The sequence below is a fragment of the Lactuca sativa genome, chromosome 5 (assembly GCF_002870075.4).
Source record: "Lactuca sativa cultivar Salinas chromosome 5, Lsat_Salinas_v11, whole genome shotgun sequence".
Taxonomy (NCBI): domain Eukaryota; kingdom Viridiplantae; phylum Streptophyta; class Magnoliopsida; order Asterales; family Asteraceae; genus Lactuca; species Lactuca sativa.
The window spans coordinates 360526474-360546751 of record NC_056627.2 but is presented as its reverse complement, the minus strand read 5'-3'; the positions used below and the strand labels follow the sequence as shown (position 1 = coordinate 360546751).

Below are 20278 nucleotides of genomic sequence, written 5' to 3'. Positions count from 1 at the left end.
TCCTCCTATTTCCACCGTTTGCCTTTTCTTCTGTCCTCTGTGGTTCAGTGGAATTGAGGCACAACTTAATCGTTTCAACAAGACAAAACTACAAAATTAGTCCATGTGGTATTCAAAAAACTTTGTATAGGGTCCAAAAAGGTTCCAACTTGCATGGATGGTCCAAAATCAAGATTCTCCTTTAGTTTTGTAAAGTTTGATGTACCAATGTATATCACAAAGCAATGTTCTACTTCTAATTCACTAGTAAATTCTAAAACATTATTCATTTTTTTTTGTTAAAAAATGAAATATACTCAAATAGTGACTTCTTTATAAATGTTTTTTTTATAGTGATAATTGATATAGGTGTTGGGGTATTTACATATGATCCAGAAAACCATTAGGGGGACATGTTCTTGCTCAACTAAAAGTACGTTGCTATATCGTGCATTTTAGACATTTTTAGAGAAATTAATTTCAGTTTTTATTTTACATATTTAATAATTTATATGTATAAAACTAAGTTGTATGATTTGCCCCAAAATTAGGGTGAATATGATAATCTTTAGGCATAATTTTGAGACATTGCTTATATGTTCTTCATTAATTTTGGTTTATTGTGTGTGATTATTAGGGTAAATAGATATGAGAATGTAGTAAAAATTATAATGTACGTTGCTATTTCCTCCAATGTCCTAAATCAAATAAACGAGTGGAATAATTTCATAAAAATCCATTACTCTTGCTTATGAGTAATTACAAAATAAGGTTACATGTATTGTTGTTTATCAGTTAACAACTAAAAGTTTTTATGGCTTACTGCATTTAACCTTACATTTTAACTTCAATGGAATGTATGTATCTTTGAATTTTAAACAAGGAAACAACTTTTTGCTATAATTTCTATCGAGAAAAACCATTGCTTCTACTATGAATAGTTTCAATGGCACCCAACTGTTCAATGACAACCAAGATGACGCCTTCATGTCAAGCTCCTGAAAATATAAACATACACAATACTTACTGATGAATTATTTTGGTTATAAAAAATTTCATGTGGCAGAAAACACTTAAACCTGTAAGTTCACAGACAACCTAAATTGAATTTTTTTTTTCAAAAATTTGAGACTTTCTAATAAAAGCCCTTTCATTATCCCTAAAAGTTTATTAGAAATATACTTTTGATTTGATGTTGGATATGTACTAGTATTCATTCCTCTTAGTTTCTAGTCCTATCCTTTAATAATTATTTTTTTGGTAGTTGATTTTTATCTATTTCTTTTGTATATAGATTTTTTTTTCTCTGATTTTTTATCCAATGAACAAGTATTACATTAAATTTAGAATTGTACTATTAATTAATTTTTACTATATTGAAAATATTTATGTTTTGAAGGCGTGTTTTATTTCTTAAAACACTAAATTGTAGCCTAAATTGTCAGGTTATAAATTGTCAAATCACACCAAAAGGAAGATATTACATATATCCATAAATTGTAAAATAACGAGGCAAAGATATTATTAGGATTACCCACCAAAAATTTCCCTACTGTGCATGGCAGTAGGAACGGATTGTTGAGGCGCGAACTTGTAGGATCCGAAACCACGAGAGAGATGAAGAGAGCCACAACCACAAAGAGCTCCCACAAATCGGCGAATTTCTACAGTGATTCAAACGGCTCCGAATCGTTAGGGTTTCCATCAACATTGTCTCGCAGATCGAGCGCCACGACATCACAAACCAAACCGGTTCAATCCAATTGGCAAATTCCAGCTTCACTCTCCAACTCAACATCATCGTCGTACGATCTCTACGTTCGCCGGATTCGACATATCCATTTCTTTTTTCCGACAATCGTTTCCAGAAACGCTGATTTTCATTTATATTTGTTCTTTCACGAATTTCCCAGCCGCGGTTGTGTTTGATATGATATCATGGAAGACCGAATTGTATTTTTGATGTAAACATCGGGAGGAGATGGAGGGATTGGAAGTGGACGATCGTTGATCTCGAAATTCAGGGGGTGTTTGTAGCAGGCCGTTCGCTTTATGATTTGTGGATACACGGTAGCATTGCGCTCTTGTCGATTAGGTTATTTCGTGGCATGTATCAATAAACGCACTCGCGTTTTCACGGTGAAGAGATTTGATTTCGGTGTTCAGATTGGGGACATTGATGCACATTTTTTTTTAATGATGAAGGAATTTATAGCGTCAGAGCTGCGCATTTGATATTCTGATGGTATGTAATTATGTATTTCTGTTTTTACTTTGTTGTACCTGTAAGTATACGGGCAATGATCAAACTTTTTGTTTTTCTAAGAGAGTACACTGTGTGAAGACTTATTATCCATACAAAATCACGATAGAGCTGATTGTCGTCAAGAATGTATAGGTTTATATATCAAATCCATATGCACAATTATGCCTTTCTTTTCTGAGATTTAGCCCTGTTCTTGATGCACGATTGATAAATTATAGTGTAATTCAACATACTAAATAGATTTTGTTGCCATATCTTTTATCTTGCGTGCACTTAAATTTTCAAATTATAAAATTTTCTTCTGTAATTGTAGAATATGGTTTTGTGAAATTGAAACTGAATACTTTCAGATCATAGTCAAAGGATATTTAGCTTAACTTAGTTATGTTAATTGTGTACGTTTTTGTGTTTGGGAGCATAGACTTAGAGAGGGCTTCTAGACTTGCTTGACCTATACAAGTGAAATAGTGATGGTAGAAAATGCTATGAAATCTTTTAATACCAAAAATCATGTTAAATCTTAAGTTTTTTGAGGTTTCTACCCCTTCAGAAATCACATTAATGTTTAGTTCTTTTATAAACCCCTACATGAAAAGATATATAGTTGATAGGCTTTTGACAATTAATAAACTATAGGGACCAAGTTCTGCAACTATGAGAAGAATCAATCTCTCAGGTTTGGAATAAAAGGGAAGATAGCTTTTGTTATTTATGTTATGCCCACATCCAAAATGTCTTCCTCTAACTTAACAAGGACCATTCTTTGGTTGAATCATCACAAGATAACATTTCTTATACCATTTTCTCAACGAATTGCCAGAATCCGAAACTATGATAGAATATGTGGATGATTCCTATAAAGGTGTTTACATTTTATGATTAGAGTATATTCATGCGGTTAAAGTCGTTCCTATTCCTCATTGACCTTCATATCTTCATTACTACCCTAATTCTGGCTTCTGATGAGTCTCTGAATCCATATGCAGGATTCTGCGGGAAAAATTACCGTAGGTTCTCAGGTATGGGTGGAAAACCCATCAGTGGCTTGGATCGATGGAGAAGTGTTGAAAATAGATGGAACAGAAGCTGAGATCCGAACTACTGATGGGAAGAAAGTAAGTCAACCAATCATATGCTCTTGCCAAATGTCCATTTGGTATTTTCACCAATTTCACCATTTTATTTACCATTTACTGTGGATAGGTTGTTACAAAACTATCAAAAATCTACCCTAAAGAGATGGACACTCCTGATGGTGGAGTTGATGACATGACGAAGCTTTCTTATTTGCATGAGCCTGGAGTTTTGCATAACCTAGCTATCAGATATCAAAGAGATAAAATCTATGTAAGAGGATCTCCAACTTCAGTTTCATTTTTTAGTCTTGTTCATTCAGTCTGGTGAGACAAAACATTTGATTAATTACTGCAGTTATCGGAGGCTTGTCATAATATTATATCCTACTCTGACATTGTGGCAGACTTATACAGGCAATATACTCATCGCCATTAACCCATTTCAAAGTTTGCCCCACTTGTATGATGCACACATGATGGAAAAATATAAAGGAGCACAATTTGGGGCTTTAAGTCCTCATGTATTTGCAATTGCAGAAATTGCTTTCAAGTAATTATAACATTCCCTTCCTTTTGTGTTCTGTTTATATATATATATATCATCTAAAGGATCTCATAGACATGCTTACTTGAGATGAATCATGAATCAGGGAAATGGTTAATGGAGGAAAAAGCAACTCCATCTTGGTTAGTGGTGAAAGTGGGGCAGGTAAGACCGAGACTACTAAAATGCTTATGCGCTATCTTGCACATGTTGGTGGACACAGAGGCACAGAAGGGCGAACAGTTGAACAACAAGTTCTAGAAGTAAGATGCCAAAGTAACTTCAAATCTTTCTAGTATCTCATTAAATGCTCCATTGAACCAATTATCATATTCTCTTGATTCTATGTTGTAAATGCAGTCAAACCCAGTTTTGGAAGCATTTGGCAATGCAAAGACTGTTAGAAATAACAATTCCAGGTGCAGAACTTTTTTAAGTCATGCTGCAAGAAATTTGGTAATTATTTCTGTTGCTAAAAATATCTCCTGATGCATGCAGCCGTTTTGGAAAATTTGTTGAGATTCAGTTTGATAAACATGGAAGAATATCTGGAGCAGCTATCCGGACATACCTTCTAGAAAGATCTCGTGTTTGCCAAATTTCGGATCCTGAACGCAACTATCATTGTTTCTATCTCCTTTGTGCAGCACCTCCAGAGGTAGTTTTTTTATTACATTACATATTATATTACTTAAATTGTGTTTGACTCTTTTCATAACTTTGAAGGAAACCAAGAAATATAAATTGGGAGATCCTAAATCATTTCACTATCTCAATCAATCAAATTGCTATGAACTTGTTGGTGTAAGCGATGCCCATGATTATCTTGCTACTAGGAGAGCCATGGATATTGTTGGAATAAGCAAAAAGGAACAGGTTAATTTAACTTCTTCAAAACGGAACAGTTTGTTATTTTTTTTATCGTGTAATAACCTGGCAATAACATTAACATACATATTTTCCAGGATGCAATTTTCAGAGTTGTGGCTTCAATTCTCCATCTTGGTAATCTTGAATTTGCCAAAGGGGAAGAGATTGATTCTTCAGTTTTGAAAGATGATAAATCCAAATTTCATCTTCAGATGACAGCAGAGCTGCTAATGTGTGTGTACAGCTTTGATAATATTGTTAATTCTGTTACCCTTTTTTGAACACATGTCTATATATATATGTGTCTATATGTTTGAACTGCTGTCTACTTTATCAGGTGTGATCTACATGCACTAGAAGATGCACTACTGAAGCGTGTGATGATTACTCCAGAAGAAGTTATTAAGAGAAGCCTTGATCCTGAAGGTGCAACCTTCAGCAGGGATGGTTTGGCTAAGACCTTATATTCTCGCTTGTTTGACTGGTAATGCAGCCTTTCATGTTGATCTGATTTATTTTATTAGTTTATTGTTCAACGGGTACCTTTTGAAACAAATTTCTTCGTTACTTTATCTTGTGGAGGTGCATGATTATTGATATTTACAGGTTGGTGGATAAAATTAATGTGTCAATTGGGCAAGATCCGAAGTCAAATTCTCTGATTGGAGTCCTTGACATATATGGTTTTGAGAGCTTTAAAACCAATAGGTGAAAATTCTTAGCTGGAACTGTTATTAATATAACTGCTTCTTCGTTGACTTGATTGAGATAATTGAATCATAAATCTGTTTAAATTGTGCAGTTTTGAGCAGTTTTGTATTAATTTCACTAATGAGAAGCTGCAACAACACTTCAATCAGGTGTGACTTGTGGTGTTTCTGAAAAAGCTGTTAATATCCTCTCTGTGAGAGTGAGCATTTAATTGATTCCCAATTGTTTGTCCCCTTTTATGCAGCATGTTTTTAGGATGCAACAAGAGATATACACAAAAGAGGAAATTGACTGGAGCTACATAGAGTTTGTAGACAACAAGGACATCCTAGATCTTATTGAAAAGGTTCAATCTACATTAAATTTATTTTTATGAATTCCTCAACTCATTCTTTTGAAAACTATAAAATCAATGTTTTTATTCTATATGCAGAAACCTGGTGGGATCATTGCTCTACTTGATGAAGCCTGGTAAGCAACATTCAAACCAAATGCATCCATGTCTTTATTTTAATGTACTTATATGCATTTACTTTTAGATATATTATGAGTGCACAAATATTGATAATATGTCTCTGTATTCATGTTGAGTAAGGTTGTTGGTAGCTCATGACTGACTGACTATTTCTGTTTCCAGTATGTTTCCCAAATCAACTCCTGAAACTTTTTCACAGAAGCTCTACCAGACATTCAGTAAACACAAACGGTTTAACAAACCAAAATTGTCACGCTCAGATTTCATAATTGCTCATTATGCTGGAGAGGTAATGTATATTTCTCAAGATCTTACAGGTAAGAAGGCTGCTAACATCTCTCTAGGCTTAAAGCATGTGTTTGGTGTCAATATTCAGGTTCACTACCAGTCTGATCAATTTCTAGACAAAAACAAAGATTATATTGTTCCTGAACATCAAGATTTGTTGAGTACTTCAAAGTGCTCTTTTGTAGCAGCCCTTTTCCCTCCACCAAGCGAGGAAACAACGAAAAAATCCAAATCCAAGTTCTCATCTATTGGCTCTCGCTTCAAAGTAAGTTTTCTTTTAAAATAATCAGACAATGTTAATCAACTATGATATAAAAAGTTTAAACCGAAACGTATAATCTTAATGCAGCAACAACTTCAACAATTGATGGAGACTCTGAATTCCACACAGCCCCACTATATCAGATGTGTGAAGCCAAATAATCTTCTTAAACCTGCTGTCTTTGATAATGTCAACATCATTCATCAATTACGTTGTGGGGTGAGTAGACTGCATATAATGATGTTTGAACTTTTATAAAGATATCTTGAATCATATTTGAAGTTTCTTTTGTTTACTCTTCATGAAGGGGGTTCTAGAAGCAATTCGTATAAGCTGTGCAGGGTACCCTACCAACAAGGCTTTTGCTGATTTTGTTAAGCGATTTGGTCTTCTACTTCCCGAAGTTTTAAGATCAAAGTAAGTACAATTGATTTAAATACCTAATGGATTTGTTTACTTATCACCTGTATCAACAGTCATGACAGGAAGGATGCTTGTAGAAAGATTCTGGACACAGCTGGACTTCGAGGGTATCAGGTAATTAAGTCTTTATTGATTAGTTCAATGTTTGGCTTCTGTTCATATGCATTAGTTTATACTTATATAAAGTCTATATATGAGTTGACAGATTGGGAAAACAAAAGTTTTTCTTAGAGCTGGTCATATGGCTGCATTAGATGCAAGGAGAACAGAAAGGCTTAGTGCTGCAGTCATAACTATCCAGAGAACAACAAGAAGTTTTCTCATTAGGAGGCGTTTTCTTGCTATGGCCAATCTTGCTGTTGCCTTGCAAACTTTATGCAGAGGTCTGTTCTTGGATTCTGCTTGTTTTTTCTTGATGTGTGTATATATAATAATGGAACTGTGTTTTACACTCATCCTTGTATTGTTTCTTATCAGGAAAGCTTGCTTCTAAGGCATATGAAGATATGAGAAAGACAGCTGTGTCAACGAAAATTCAGACTAACTTTAGGCGATACACATTAAGGACTTCCTACAACAGACTCAGGCATGCAGTGGTTCTCATTCAGGCAGGTGTGAGAGCAACGATAGCTCGTCATGAGCTCGGATACAGGAGACAAAAAAAGGCAGCTACTGTTTTAGAAGTCAGTACCTAGCTTTCACATGCTTATTTATAAATCCAAACCTTTTTCTGTTGCTCTAATATGAGTCAGTTCTTGTAGGCCAAATGGCGTGGTCATAGAGAGTATATTCAGTATAAGAAACTCTCAAAGGCAACAGTGGCAACACAATGTGGTTGGAGGCAAAGAGTTGCTAAGAGAGAGCTTCGCAGATTAAAGATGGTTTGTTTTCTTTATCTTATATATTGATAAGTTTTTTCATCAATCCTAGTTTCTCATTTATTGTTTTTCTACAATTCTCTCTATCCAAAACTTCTGCTGAACCAGTCTTTATATCATTAGTTGCTTACTTTCAACTTATACAGGCTGCAAGGGACAATGGGGCACTGCAAGAGTTGAAGGATAAGCTTCAAAAACAAGTACAAGAGCTTACACAACGTTTAGAGCATGAAATACGTTTAAAGGTAACATTAGTTCATTTTGTAGATAATCCTTCATTCCATTCCACTGGTTTGTATTTGCTTACCATGTATGGCTATAAAATACTAAACTATATACCAGAATCAGAAGTGAAGCACATGTCTATCTCTATCTTCATTTCTTAAAGGTTATTTTATACTAAAATAGAAAACACTAATTGTAAATAGAATAGACTAAACTACTCTAGTATTAGGTATCTAAAGGGTTGTTTCCTTTTTCCCTGAATAAGTCCTGTATGGGTAGAGCAGTAGAGATGCTGTGTAGGTAATGATGTCTGTCCAGATAAAGATCTGTTTCTTTTATTGACTGAATAAACATCTGAATGTGACTAAATAATCATATTACCCATTTACCCTTGCATTCCAACGAACAATTTTCATCAGTTTTAACAATGTTCATCAATTTTAACCTGAAAGGAGTTTGGTGGAAACACTGCAGAAAAATATAGGTAAAGGGTTGGTGTCCTAAATCCTAATACATTAAGCCAGGTTTTTTTTTGGCTTAATCCTTTAAGTCATTCTGTCCAGATTAAGTATAAACGAAACAGCCATGTACAGCTGTCCAGATTAAGTTCTTAACCCATAAAGCTCACTAAGTAAAAAAGAAACAGCCTCTAAGTCATTATATATAACATGCCACAACCTTAAAAACTCCTCCACTAGGTCTTTGCACCTTATTCTTTCCTTTTTTTCCGTCAATAATCTTATATCTCAGTATATTTCATGCCTCTCAAATTTTTTGGCTCTTGATGTGAATGCCTCCATGTCATGTGTTAGACCACAGTAGAAAGTTATTCTTTCATCAGTAGGCTCTTGATCACATGGTTATATGATGATCAAACGACAAGTAGACAAGTCAACTAATTGAGGCTGCATCAGATTCCTGAAATACATGTTACCTTATCATGCAGACCCAATTGGAACAATCATTGCTTGCCAAGGAACGCGAGTATGCAACAAACGCACCTGATGGGGCCCATGGGGGAATGATCGATGGTTTAACTGCTGAGGTGGAAAATTTGAAGGTATGGTTTGATCCATATAAAATTATTAAAATCTCTCTACCCCCCCTGTGATTTCTATGTGTTACTACAATAATACCTGTCTTATTATTTATATGCTTATATGTTTGCAGGCTTCATTAGAATCAGAGAGACAACGAGCTGATGAATCTGAGAAGAAGTATGCTGAAGCCCAGGTAAAAATTTGAAATTATGAAGTTGGAAGAAACTGAAGGAAGGTTACTTTTTTAACTTCAGACTATGATTGCTTTTGTTTAGTCCTCCATAAATGATGACATATATGTATGTTCTCGAGAAGATTAATTTCAAATTATCCATCTTATATATTTAACGCATGCAGGCTTTATTAAAATCAGAGAGACAGAGAGCTGATGAATCTGAGAAGAAACATGCTGAAGCCCTGGAGACAATCAAAGTTATGCGTCTAAAGTTGGAAGGAACTGAAAGAAAGGTACTTCAACAAGCATGAAAGTCATATATAGTTTAAAACTGTCAAATATGTAACTAGATGAAATTTAATGAAAATTTGTTTCAAGTAAGAATGAAAGTCATTGTGCTCATATCTTATCTTGCAGCCTGATGTGAGTGGCACATTGCTTGCTAAGGAAGCGACTGAAGCATCAGGGGAAGCTTTGTCCATTATGAAAGAAGCCGTAGTCTTAATGAAGGATGGTGATATGCTCGACCATTCAACTACAGAAAACCTAAAGGTAATCACAAAAAAAAAATTGTAAATATATAAAACTTTTGAATCTGAGTTTATTCATTATTCCTGCATGCATGCATGCTGCCTGTTTAGCTGTTACCATTAGTGTGGATTGTAACTCTGATTGTCCAAAAAACAAGACAAAGAAATGCTTTTATAATCAGAAATATGAAGTTAGCTTTATCATGCAGACTGAATTGGAGGATGGATGGCATGCCAAGGATCATGATTCTGCAATGGAACACAGTCCAACCATGAAAAATCTCAAGGTAATGTTGGTTGATTTAATATACATTTTCTCTCCTCTCCTTAACCTCTCTTGGTTTGTATGTGTTAAATGACTTATAATGTTGAACACTTGATGTGGTCATACAAGAGGTCATTTTTGTTGCCATCAGCAGCTTAGTTTATTTAGTTATTATTGGAAATGTATTGTAGATGCATAAAATTAGTGTGTTCTGACTTCTGAGCTTAATCTAGTATATCTGAATAGATAGTACCTTACTGCTTGTGTGGATTGTAATTTTGATTGTTTCAAGAAGCATGAAAAAGACATTGTATCATCAGAAATATAAAATTAAGCTTATCATGCAGACTGAATTGGAAGACGGTTTGCTCCCCAAGGAACGTGAGTCTGCAAAGGAAGCATCTGATGAAGCTTCGTCTATTGTGAACATGCAGTAATGTAAAATACTAAACTATACACCAAAGTTACTCACAACAACTATAGAATTAGAAAATAATTTAGAAATACATTATTTGGAATTTCAGTTTCATCAGGTGAGACTTACTTAGGTGCCATATATTCTCGTAGAAGGACCTCAACATCAAGTAAATAAATAACGTAGTTATGATAATCTTTTTCCATCCAGAAGCTTGGTGTGTGTCATTTTGGTTATTTGATTACAGTTTTGATTCATGTATGACTTGAAATTTCCATCAGTAGTCCTGTTTATTACATGGTAAGATAATCACAAAAAAGACATACTGAGCATATAATAATTGCGTCCGAGTTTAACCTCAAACTCCTGAATACATTCTACCTGTTAGCCTGATATCACTACCAGGGATAGGGATTGTGATTGTGATTGTGATTGATTAAACAACATGAAAAGAAATATTAAATTATGTTATTATGCAGACTGGATTGGAAGACGGGTTGCATGCTAGGGAAAACGGGTCTGCAGCAGACGAAGCATACGTTGGAGGTTTATCTGTTGTAAAAAAAGTTCCTGTGTTTGGTGATGACACCGAAAAGATTGACAGTTTAAGCACAGAAGTTGAAAACCTCAAGGTAATTCCACCTTTAATAAAAAATATTCTTGTCCCTCCTCAGCCACTTGGTTTTCGTCTTATAATTATGCATATGTGCTACAATGTGTTTGTTCAGATTGGTTTATTTCACCAGTATCTTAGTGTACATGATAGCTTCAGATGCTTTTTTTAGTGGCATCTGCTGTGGTTGAGTTGAAGGGGTGTTTACTGGTGATTTAAGCTCCGGATAATTAGAATCACATAGGAGTAGTCTAGGCCCTAAGTGACCTTCATCCTGTTTGAGCTTTTCATAAAGTATATACTTTTTACTGTTGCTCCCTCATTTGTAGCTTCCTTACTCGTTCCCACCCTCAAATAGGATTGTGCCTTTCGTTCTACATTTGCCTGCCTACTTTTTTCTCCTATTTGTTCCCCTTTTCTCTTTGAGCCTTATTGCTAGTTCCTGCTTTATGCCTTATTGTGTGGAAAATCAGTGGGTGGAGCAAGTTGGGTAACAAGTCAAAATGGGTAAATTTTTAGCATGGTCAAAACGGGTTAGGATGACCCTGCAGCACTTCTTTTGTCCATTCTTTTTAAAATTATAAATACTTAATATATTAAAACCTGATTACTATAGTTATTATCAAAATACTGATCCAGATTTTTATTAAAGCAATTTAGGAGGTGCAAACATTTGAGTATATTAAACTTGATAACACATGTCATGTTATGTTACTGATTGATGACTAGACATCTATTATTTCAGTTTTTTAATTCTATAAGTGGTGTCATTCCTAGGAGAAACTGTATGATTGTTACATTACACTTGAGCTGTTTTTTCTTCAAACCGGAAGATGCAATCTGAGTAAATTTAATCTATGCACTTAATCTGAAAAGGCCTAAAAAGTAAGGCAATGGTTAGACCAAATTAATGATGCTTTTATTGTGGTATAATATAAGGTTGAGGTATATGCTAATTGGCATCTAAATCTGATATAGTTATTGGCATGCAGACTTTATTAGAATCAGAGAGACAACGGGCTGATGAATTTGAAAAGAAGTTCTCAAAAGCCTTGGAAACAGTCGAATCTATGCGTCTAAAGTTGGATGAAACAGAAAGAAGGGTACTTCAACTTCAAGAAGCAGAAAGAAGGGTACTTCAATTTCAAGACTATGCTTTCTTTTGTCTCATCCACATTATAATAGTGGCAAATATGTACACTGTAGACAAAATATTTGTTGCAAGTAAATACAAGTTGTGTCATATGAGCCAAACTACCAACATATCAAACCACATAGAGATCATTCTTGATTAGCTTATAAGTAACAATGTTGTAGGGAAAGGGAAACATAACACATCTGAATTCATAAAACAACCTCAAGTACCTGAAATCATTCATACTAGCTGTCACTACTCACTGCTGCTAGTGTGGATTGTAGTTTTGATTTTTTAATGAATATGGAAAGAAATTGTGTTTTTCTTGTCACAAATATAAAGTTAATTTATCATGTAGACTGATCTGAATGAGGCCAAGGAACGTGAGCTTGCAATGGAAGCATCTGACAGAGCTTTGTCTGTTGTGAAAGATACATCAGTTTCTATGGAGGACACTGGAAAGATTGAAATTTTAACTGCTGAGGTGGAACATCTTAAGGTAATTTTATTTTAATTATCAAATTACCTGATTAGTGAAGTATGTTTTTGGTGTTTTCTGCTTTGATCTCTTTTAATTCTTTACATATTTGCAATATGCAGGGTCAATTAGATTCAGAGAGACAACGAGCTGATGAATCTGAAAAGAAGTACTCTGAAGCCCTGGAATCAATCAAAACTTTGCGTCAAAAGTTGGAAGAAACTGAAAGAAGGGTATTTTAACTTCAGTAACTTCAATACTATATATACGTAAATTTATTTAAAGTTATGTGAAGGAGGTTCTTTTTTTATTAGGAAAGTAAGCCTCTAAGTAATCTGAATATGAACAATGATTATGGTTTTAAGGTTTTCCAAAAGCAAGTAGTGGTTAAATTCAATGCAAGTAGACATTAAACTGAACTTTCAAGGACATCTTTTCTTTTTATATTTTGTAAAAAAGAACCTTAGGATATATCGATCCCTCATGGCATTTCACTTTCACTTGTTATTAGGCTTGTGTGCTTCCTTAACATAGCGGGAGTTATCTATCCATCACCTTAGAGCCCCTTCAGGTCTTTGCACCTAATTCATTCCTTACTTTTTCATCAATCTTCATATATCTAATTCCACCTTTTGCACCTAAATCATCCCTTACTAGTATCGATTTCAATTTTAATTTTGTTAATTAAACATGAAAATACATTATGTTTCATGACAAACATGAAGTTTCCTTATCTTGCAGACTGAATCGGAAGACAAAATGCTCGTTCAGCAACGTGAGGCTCCATTAGAAGCATCGGGTGAAACATTGTCTGTTTTGGAGAAAGCCACAGTTTCCTTGGTGGATACTGAAAAGATTGAAAATTTAACTGTAGAAGTGGAAAACCTCAAGGTAAAAGCACCGGTTCTACTTTTTTTCTATAAAACATGCAAATTCACATGTACATGCAGAAATGTAGATACTAAACTATATATATACCCAAATCAAAGAAAAAAACTTTAGTTAAAAAGCATAGGAGAGATTTTTTGGGGAACTTGGATATTGAAACATTTAATGAGGAGATCAAGGCCAATTTAAATGCCATATTTGCTTCATTGAGGGTACCTCGCCATAAAGTAAATTAAAATGTAATTTTAATTCTCTTATTCACTTGTTATCCACCTTATGTACTTATATGCATGCAGGATTTATTAGAATCAGAGAGACAAAGAGCAGATGAATGTGAAAAGAAGTACAGTGAAGCCCTGGAATCAAGTGAAATGAAGCGGATAAAACTGGAGGAAACTGAAAAAAGGGTACTTCAACTTCAAGATGCTTTGAATAGGTAATATTACGGTGGCATCCACCATAAACAAATATTCTCTCTTTCCTTTTCATAGTATTATTATTATAAAAAGCACCTGATAAAATGAGATAGTTAGTTTTGGTTCCATTAATGATGCATCCAACACATGCTTTCAAGATATGTATAGACAGTTATGCCTGGTCAAGCTATTATTCTTAAATTTACTGATACAACTCCAACTTTGCTTCCACATAAAGGTGAATATAATATTAATGCCATAATGATCCTATATTCTTCTGTTTCTTAGGTTTGAAGGGGGCCATTTATTGAACTCCATACTAAAGCCTGAAAGCTCACATCCTTAGTTTTTGAAGATGTAGGTCGCTTACCATTATGGGATTCTAGATAGAACATTTTTCTCTTTCTTTCTTTTTTTTTTTTTTTAAATAGTACAACACTAAATGTAATATTCTCTTAAGACTAGTTTGCTTGCAATCTCTCAAAGTGTTTTAGTACATGGGGCTTCACCTTGATGCAATTAATCTAAAAGTCTCCTTAAAACTAGTTTACTTGCATTCATTTAGAGTGTTGCATAGCTTGTTTGATAGATAGTTGGGAGATGAATAGGTAAAGGCATGGAAGAAAGAAAAGAGGTAACCAAGTCAGACCCAAAACCTAGCTGGTAAAAATGGTAGTAGAGTATATTTTAATCAGTAATAATATTGAGTTGAAAGAGTTGGGGTGTAGAATTGAAGGAATCGTGTAGATAATTAAGTGAATAATAAATAGGATGAAAAGATTATTGAAAGTGTGATATGATGCCATTACAATTACAACTAATGCCAGATGTATCTAGTGTGGCTCAGGATGATGTACAGCATGTCAGACCAATTTGCGGAGCTAAAAAGTATATTGTGTGCTTCATCAAGTTCGAGTGTAACTTCAGGGTTCATTGTTAGAGATGGTTTTGGTGATTCCACATCTACCTCTTCTGATATCACATCCACTGATTCTGATTCCGATTTCAATTTCCCACCTCCCACTTGTTCTACTACTACTACAGAGACAGTCTCTCCTCTCACTCCTGATGCTTTTCAGATGATAGTTCAGGACCTTTCTGCCCCTGAAAAACCAGGTCAGTCTAGAGTCTTTTTTTTTCTATCCTTATCATCCCACAACCAATCCATCTCTTCCAATCAGGAAAAAAAGCCGAAAAAACTGTATTATATATCTTTCTTTTTTTTCTCGATGGTTGCTTTGTGCAGGATCTGAAAACTGGGAAAGTGACAGGGAGGGGGCCTTTGATGACTTCTTCTGATGGAAAATTTTGTTAGATTTTATATCATTTTTCTTCTTATTAGATGATATAGTTTGACTCACTAGTCACTAGGTAGTCAATCTCTTCAGCTGACTTCCCAAAATTTAGATATATAGATTTGGTTTTACCTGGTAGGTTTTAGTAGTTCATGGTCATTGTATAGCTCACAGTTTATTTTATGTTAACATCATAAATGTTATTCAAGATTTTCTTTTGGATCCTTGCATCTTATTTTCACAATATGCTATGTGAACTTGTCAAAGTTAAATTTAGGTACGTCGTTAGTTTCTATAAATAGTATGTGTGCCTTAGGTGCTAAGTTCTCCTGTGAAAATATGGACATTGTGCAGTTGAAGCTGGAAACAGCTTTAAGTAAGATTTTGCAAGAAGAGAGAGGGCCTTCTACTAGAAACTGGTTGGGATAGAGGAATAAACTGTTAATTTTATTGCATATTGGATTTTGAACATGACCTCATAAAGTTGTCATTTCTGTTAGACTTTGTTTGTGTGGTGTCCAAGAATTTTGTTTTTTCATCATATCATATCATATCTTATCTTTAATTATATTCTTATCATGAAATAAATTTGGAAGAAAGATATAATCCCCCCATCCCTCCCTCCCACACCAGTACCAGTAGAAGGCCCGCATAAAGCATCATCATCAGCCGATTCACCTACATCAGCTCTTCTTTGACCTTCGGTAAGACTCCAATTTCTCAACCCAAAAGTTTCATCTTCTTTCACAAACTCATTTTCTCACTTGTCCTTCTTCCATATCTATTATTTCTCTTTTTTTTTTTTTTTTTTTTTTTTTTTTTTTTTTTTACATTTAGTGCTTGTCTTGGAACCCGTGAAAGGAATAAGAGAGGGGTTGATATCTACATGGACTCAAATTTACCATGTTGATTTGGTAAATTGAGTGCCATTGTTAGTTGATCGCTTAGGCCTTGTTGAGTGTTGGCTGGATCAACCATGTTTAAAAGATATGAGAAAATGACAAAAGTGCATTTGGTGAAATGGAAGGGAAAAAATAAATGATAGACAAATTTGTAAAAAGTCAAGACTCGAGACTTAATGGGGAAAGTCACCTTTTTGTGACTTTCTCTATTAAGTCAAAAAGAAATAATACCCATATACATCTTACTGAATTAAGTCCATTATGTATAAAAGAAACAACACTTCAGTGTCTGTTTCCAAAACTCACAGAATGATTACAACTGTACACAACATGTTGAAAAAAGTCACAGAAAGGTAACATTATTGTTTTAATAATATAGTAAAACTCATATTTAACACATTAGTTATTATAACTTATAAGATTAAAAAACAAAAACAAGTGTTTGTGGGTCAAGCTGACCTGATCAGATGATTTTGCCACATGTATAGGTAATTATGCATGCTTCGTCATACATATTTGCTCTCATGTTGCCATCCATTTTGACTCATTTATGGGAGACAGAATAAAGAATGGATTTTCAAGAGAAAAAAAAAAGAAGCAGCATGTGATGTAACCGAATGAGCATTTGTTTGATTCTCAGGAAACAATGTGAGCACTGCACTTCCCATGCATCAGAGCACCAACAACAACAAAAACAACAAGAAGCAACATCTAGCTAGCTAGCCTGCCTGCCTGCTTGTTTTGGTTATAACATAAATTAGAGCATTCAGTTTCAGTTTCTTCTTATCTTATCTTAAAACTCTTAACTCAATCAACAGGTCTTGAGCTGTACATGAGACACTACTTTGTATGTTTTATCAATTTTTCATAGAATTCAGGGTATATGTACAATCCACCATATAATATTTTTTTAACATGGTTTTCAACATAATATTCTTTTTTTATAAGTTTGTAAATATGGCATACATGAATAAGCAGCAGGAATATAAAGGAGGAACTTCAATTCTCAGTTGAGATGCACCACAAGGACAAGGTACACTCTCCCTCATACATATATAATATATTATTTTTCTTATAGAATGGTTCCTAATTAAATCTACTCTCTCTTGTTAAGATGGAATTGGTTTCCAATATTTCAATATATAATTTGGCATCAATTCACTTGTATCATCATCATATTTCATGCTCATTCTTAACTTGCAGTTAATGTTGTACATCTGGGCATGTAATATGTTTATGCTGCTAGGCTTCATGAGAAGCTTTTTTCGCCTGCATCTCAAGAAACAGACATACAAGGTATAACAAACTTGATAATTTTGTATTTAAAGTTTTGTTAGTTTAAGTAACCATTGTCCAATAATTGAAAAAAGTTATTACTACATCTCATTTGGGGTTCTCCTTTTTTCTTCTCTCAAAAGGAAAAAAAAAAAAAAAACTTTTAAATATTCCATACGTTTTTTCTTTATGTTTGTATACCATAGATAGTAACAGAGCAAGTATATAAATACTCTCTAACGTATCTTGAATTCAACATATAAAATAATAGTTTTCATTAAATTAAATCAATTCCAAAAAATATGTATATATAAATAAACCATTGGCGACCCCAGATTACGATATATGATCATAATTTCAATGGGACCATAATGGGATACATTTGATTATTTTATAAAATTCAATGTTGACCTTTTTTTTTTTGACGACCAGACTGATCAATTTCGTAAAGCTAGATTGTTTATTTAATGATATCAACACCAAATAGAAATAAGAAGATATTTAAGTTAGGACACATTATTCTGATGTACAAAAGAGAAGAATTGATAATGAATTTAATGTCATTTTCTATATCCTCATTTGGTATTCTTTGGATAAGCAACTGCTTGGCACAAAAGAAGAAAGACGCGGTACTTGGAGTGAAGAAAAAAAAAAAAAATACAACGGTTTAATTTAGGACAAATTACATATACAAGGGTATCTATCACCTCTAATCAACCTTTTAATGATAAAGATAGATCTCCATTATATTACTGTAATGTAATCATTAATATGTAAAGATACGAAGACATGCAAAGTGCTAAATCAAGACTGATATCTCTCTTTAATAGCATGCAATATTTGATTAGCAGAAACACGTCGTTGAGGCGGAGGATGTGGATGTGGGTGACGTAAACAATCAATAAGCCGTCTTATAAAGTTACACAAACGACGACAGCAGAAGCAAAAACCCCTGTGAACACCGCAAGTGCTGAGGATGGCTCCATATATACATACACTAGTGCGACTTCCACCTACAAAATTTGTTTTTTCAATACAAATTATCTTTCAAATACTGCAAAATCGATAGGTTTCAGATCGTTATTTGTAGGTTTTCATCTATGAAAAGTAACGGTTGCCATTAAGCTATTATGTGAGTTTGTAACACTAGGTTTAAATTCATGGAAACTTTAATGGATTCGATTAAATTCTTGAAATATTAATTATTGCATGGAGGTGGCCGACCGGCCGTGATCCTGCTTAGGTACATAGTAAATATTTACTTCATTTCCAAAAGTAATTTATATTTAAATGTTCAATCAAATAGTATTATTTTATTGATTGTAGATTTATATTTTGTCAAATACTTTATTTTTTTCATAAAATAAAATATAAACATATATAGTTTTATTCAAGATTGTCAAAATTGAGATCTTATATAAGATTGTTCTCTGCTTTGTAAGATCATGATCGTAAGTTCTAATTGGATCGTAAAATCCTACCAGAAGCATTTTAAAACATAAAAAATTCGTTTTCATCTATCTTGTTAGTTCATGAAAAAATATCCTTAGGCCATCCGAGCAATTGAGTGTTTCCGAAATGATTGACCATCGGAAGTTGTTGAGCTTTCCGAGCTACTTGCCTTTCCTAAGACAGTATGACAGAGATATGAAGACAAGTAATTTTTTTTTGGCTTATTTTGTTTGTCTTATGTAATACACTTAGGAGACAAGATTAACAACAACGACATGTCAGATATCAGATTGTTGATCTGCATTCAATGCAATTTGTACATTTGTCTATTTTGTCATTTGTAACTTCTAGTTACTATAACTAGGAGTGTCAACACATGTATTATGTACACCTTTATCAATTCAAGAATCACATTTATTATTCTCTCTAAGCATTCTCTTTGCATAATTGCTTCATTCATATTTCTTATTTTAATGTTACTTTGAATATTTGGTTGTTTTTCAAGGCTTGAGTGGATATAATCCAAACTTGATTGGAATTCATTAATAGCCTTAATTGTTGTTTATTTAAGATATATGTTATTATACCTTGTCTAAATCATCTCTTTATGATATCTTTGGTCTTTCAATTTGTATCAGAGAGTGAGTGGTTGTCCTTTATATCTACACGATCATATTATCATTGATAGAGAATAACTTGGTTTCTCAATCATTTCTATATTAGGATAAAAATTATTCTATATACCACTTGTGCTAAAAAAAACAACACAACAATGGCTACTCATAATCCCAATCAACCATTATACTCAATGCAAATCGCCAACAATGTAGGTTACCCCATGAGAGCCCTGTCATTGGTGGTTGAAGAATATGATCATTGGAAGATGAGAATGGAGAGATTCTTGGTTGCAAAAGAAAAAGGTGTTGAAATTTGGAGGTTTATAACAGAAGGTCCACATGAACAAGTTAGACAGATCGCTAAAGATGTTGCAGCTCAACTCATGGGTTAAGAAGAAATCTGAGTTTCACCTCTTATTGCTCTAGATATAGAGAAATTGCATGTTGATGATGTTGCATTCTTTGAAATGGTGTTTAGTGTCCCACCATCTCTCTTTGAGCATATTAAACTACAACTCCCGAAGAATCAGTAGCATCTGCTGCTAATCGATACAAAATCCTAGTAAACAATCTAAAGGCTCATGGGATGACAAGAACTCCAATCAAACACAATCTGAAGTTTATCAACTGTCTCATAAAAGGATGGAGCAACATCAAGTCGTGTCTCCAAAGTGACGGTTCTTTGAAGAAGATGACCCTCTTTCAACTCTTTGACGAATTGCAAGGTCATGAATCCAACATCGTTCAAACCATGAGAGAGATCTCTGACTCTCGTCAGTACTGTA

At 33.9% G+C, this 20278-nt stretch overlaps 1 protein-coding gene across 3 annotated transcripts; it reads left to right on the top strand.

The window, feature by feature from the left end:
- The first annotated feature begins 1303 nt into the window (after positions 1–1303).
- LOC111902483 (myosin-16) lies at positions 1304–18634 on the top strand. Of its 3 annotated transcripts, XM_042901949.2 has the most exons (38): positions 1304–2224; positions 3232–3360; positions 3449–3592; positions 3726–3871; positions 3972–4128; positions 4226–4284; positions 4364–4523; positions 4592–4741; positions 4831–4967; positions 5073–5219; positions 5342–5443; positions 5538–5595; positions 5691–5792; positions 5880–5917; positions 6084–6210; positions 6298–6474; positions 6559–6690; positions 6779–6888; positions 6948–7008; positions 7100–7277; positions 7372–7577; positions 7656–7775; positions 7919–8017; positions 8944–9057; positions 9168–9230; positions 9395–9505; positions 9630–9764; positions 9952–10029; positions 10902–11054; positions 12028–12168; positions 12529–12669; positions 12771–12881; positions 13390–13539; positions 13833–13972; positions 14800–15068; positions 16638–17182; positions 17353–17445; positions 18276–18634. In XM_042901949.2, exons 1-36 carry the CDS (start codon positions 2222–2224, stop codon positions 16760–16762), a joined length of 4473 nt encoding a protein of 1490 aa, XP_042757883.1. In that variant the 5' UTR covers positions 1304–2221; the 3' UTR covers positions 16763–17182; positions 17353–17445; positions 18276–18634. The 3 variants fall into 3 exon arrangements, with proteins under 3 accessions (XP_042757883.1, XP_042757884.1, XP_042757885.1); XM_042901950.1 differs by lacking the exons at positions 1304–2224; positions 3232–3360 and having other exon boundaries at positions 3453–3592; positions 3736–3871; XM_042901951.2 differs by lacking the exons at positions 1304–2224; positions 3232–3360 and having other exon boundaries at positions 3454–3592; positions 3677–3871.
- Positions 18635–20278: the final 1644 nt, after the last annotated feature.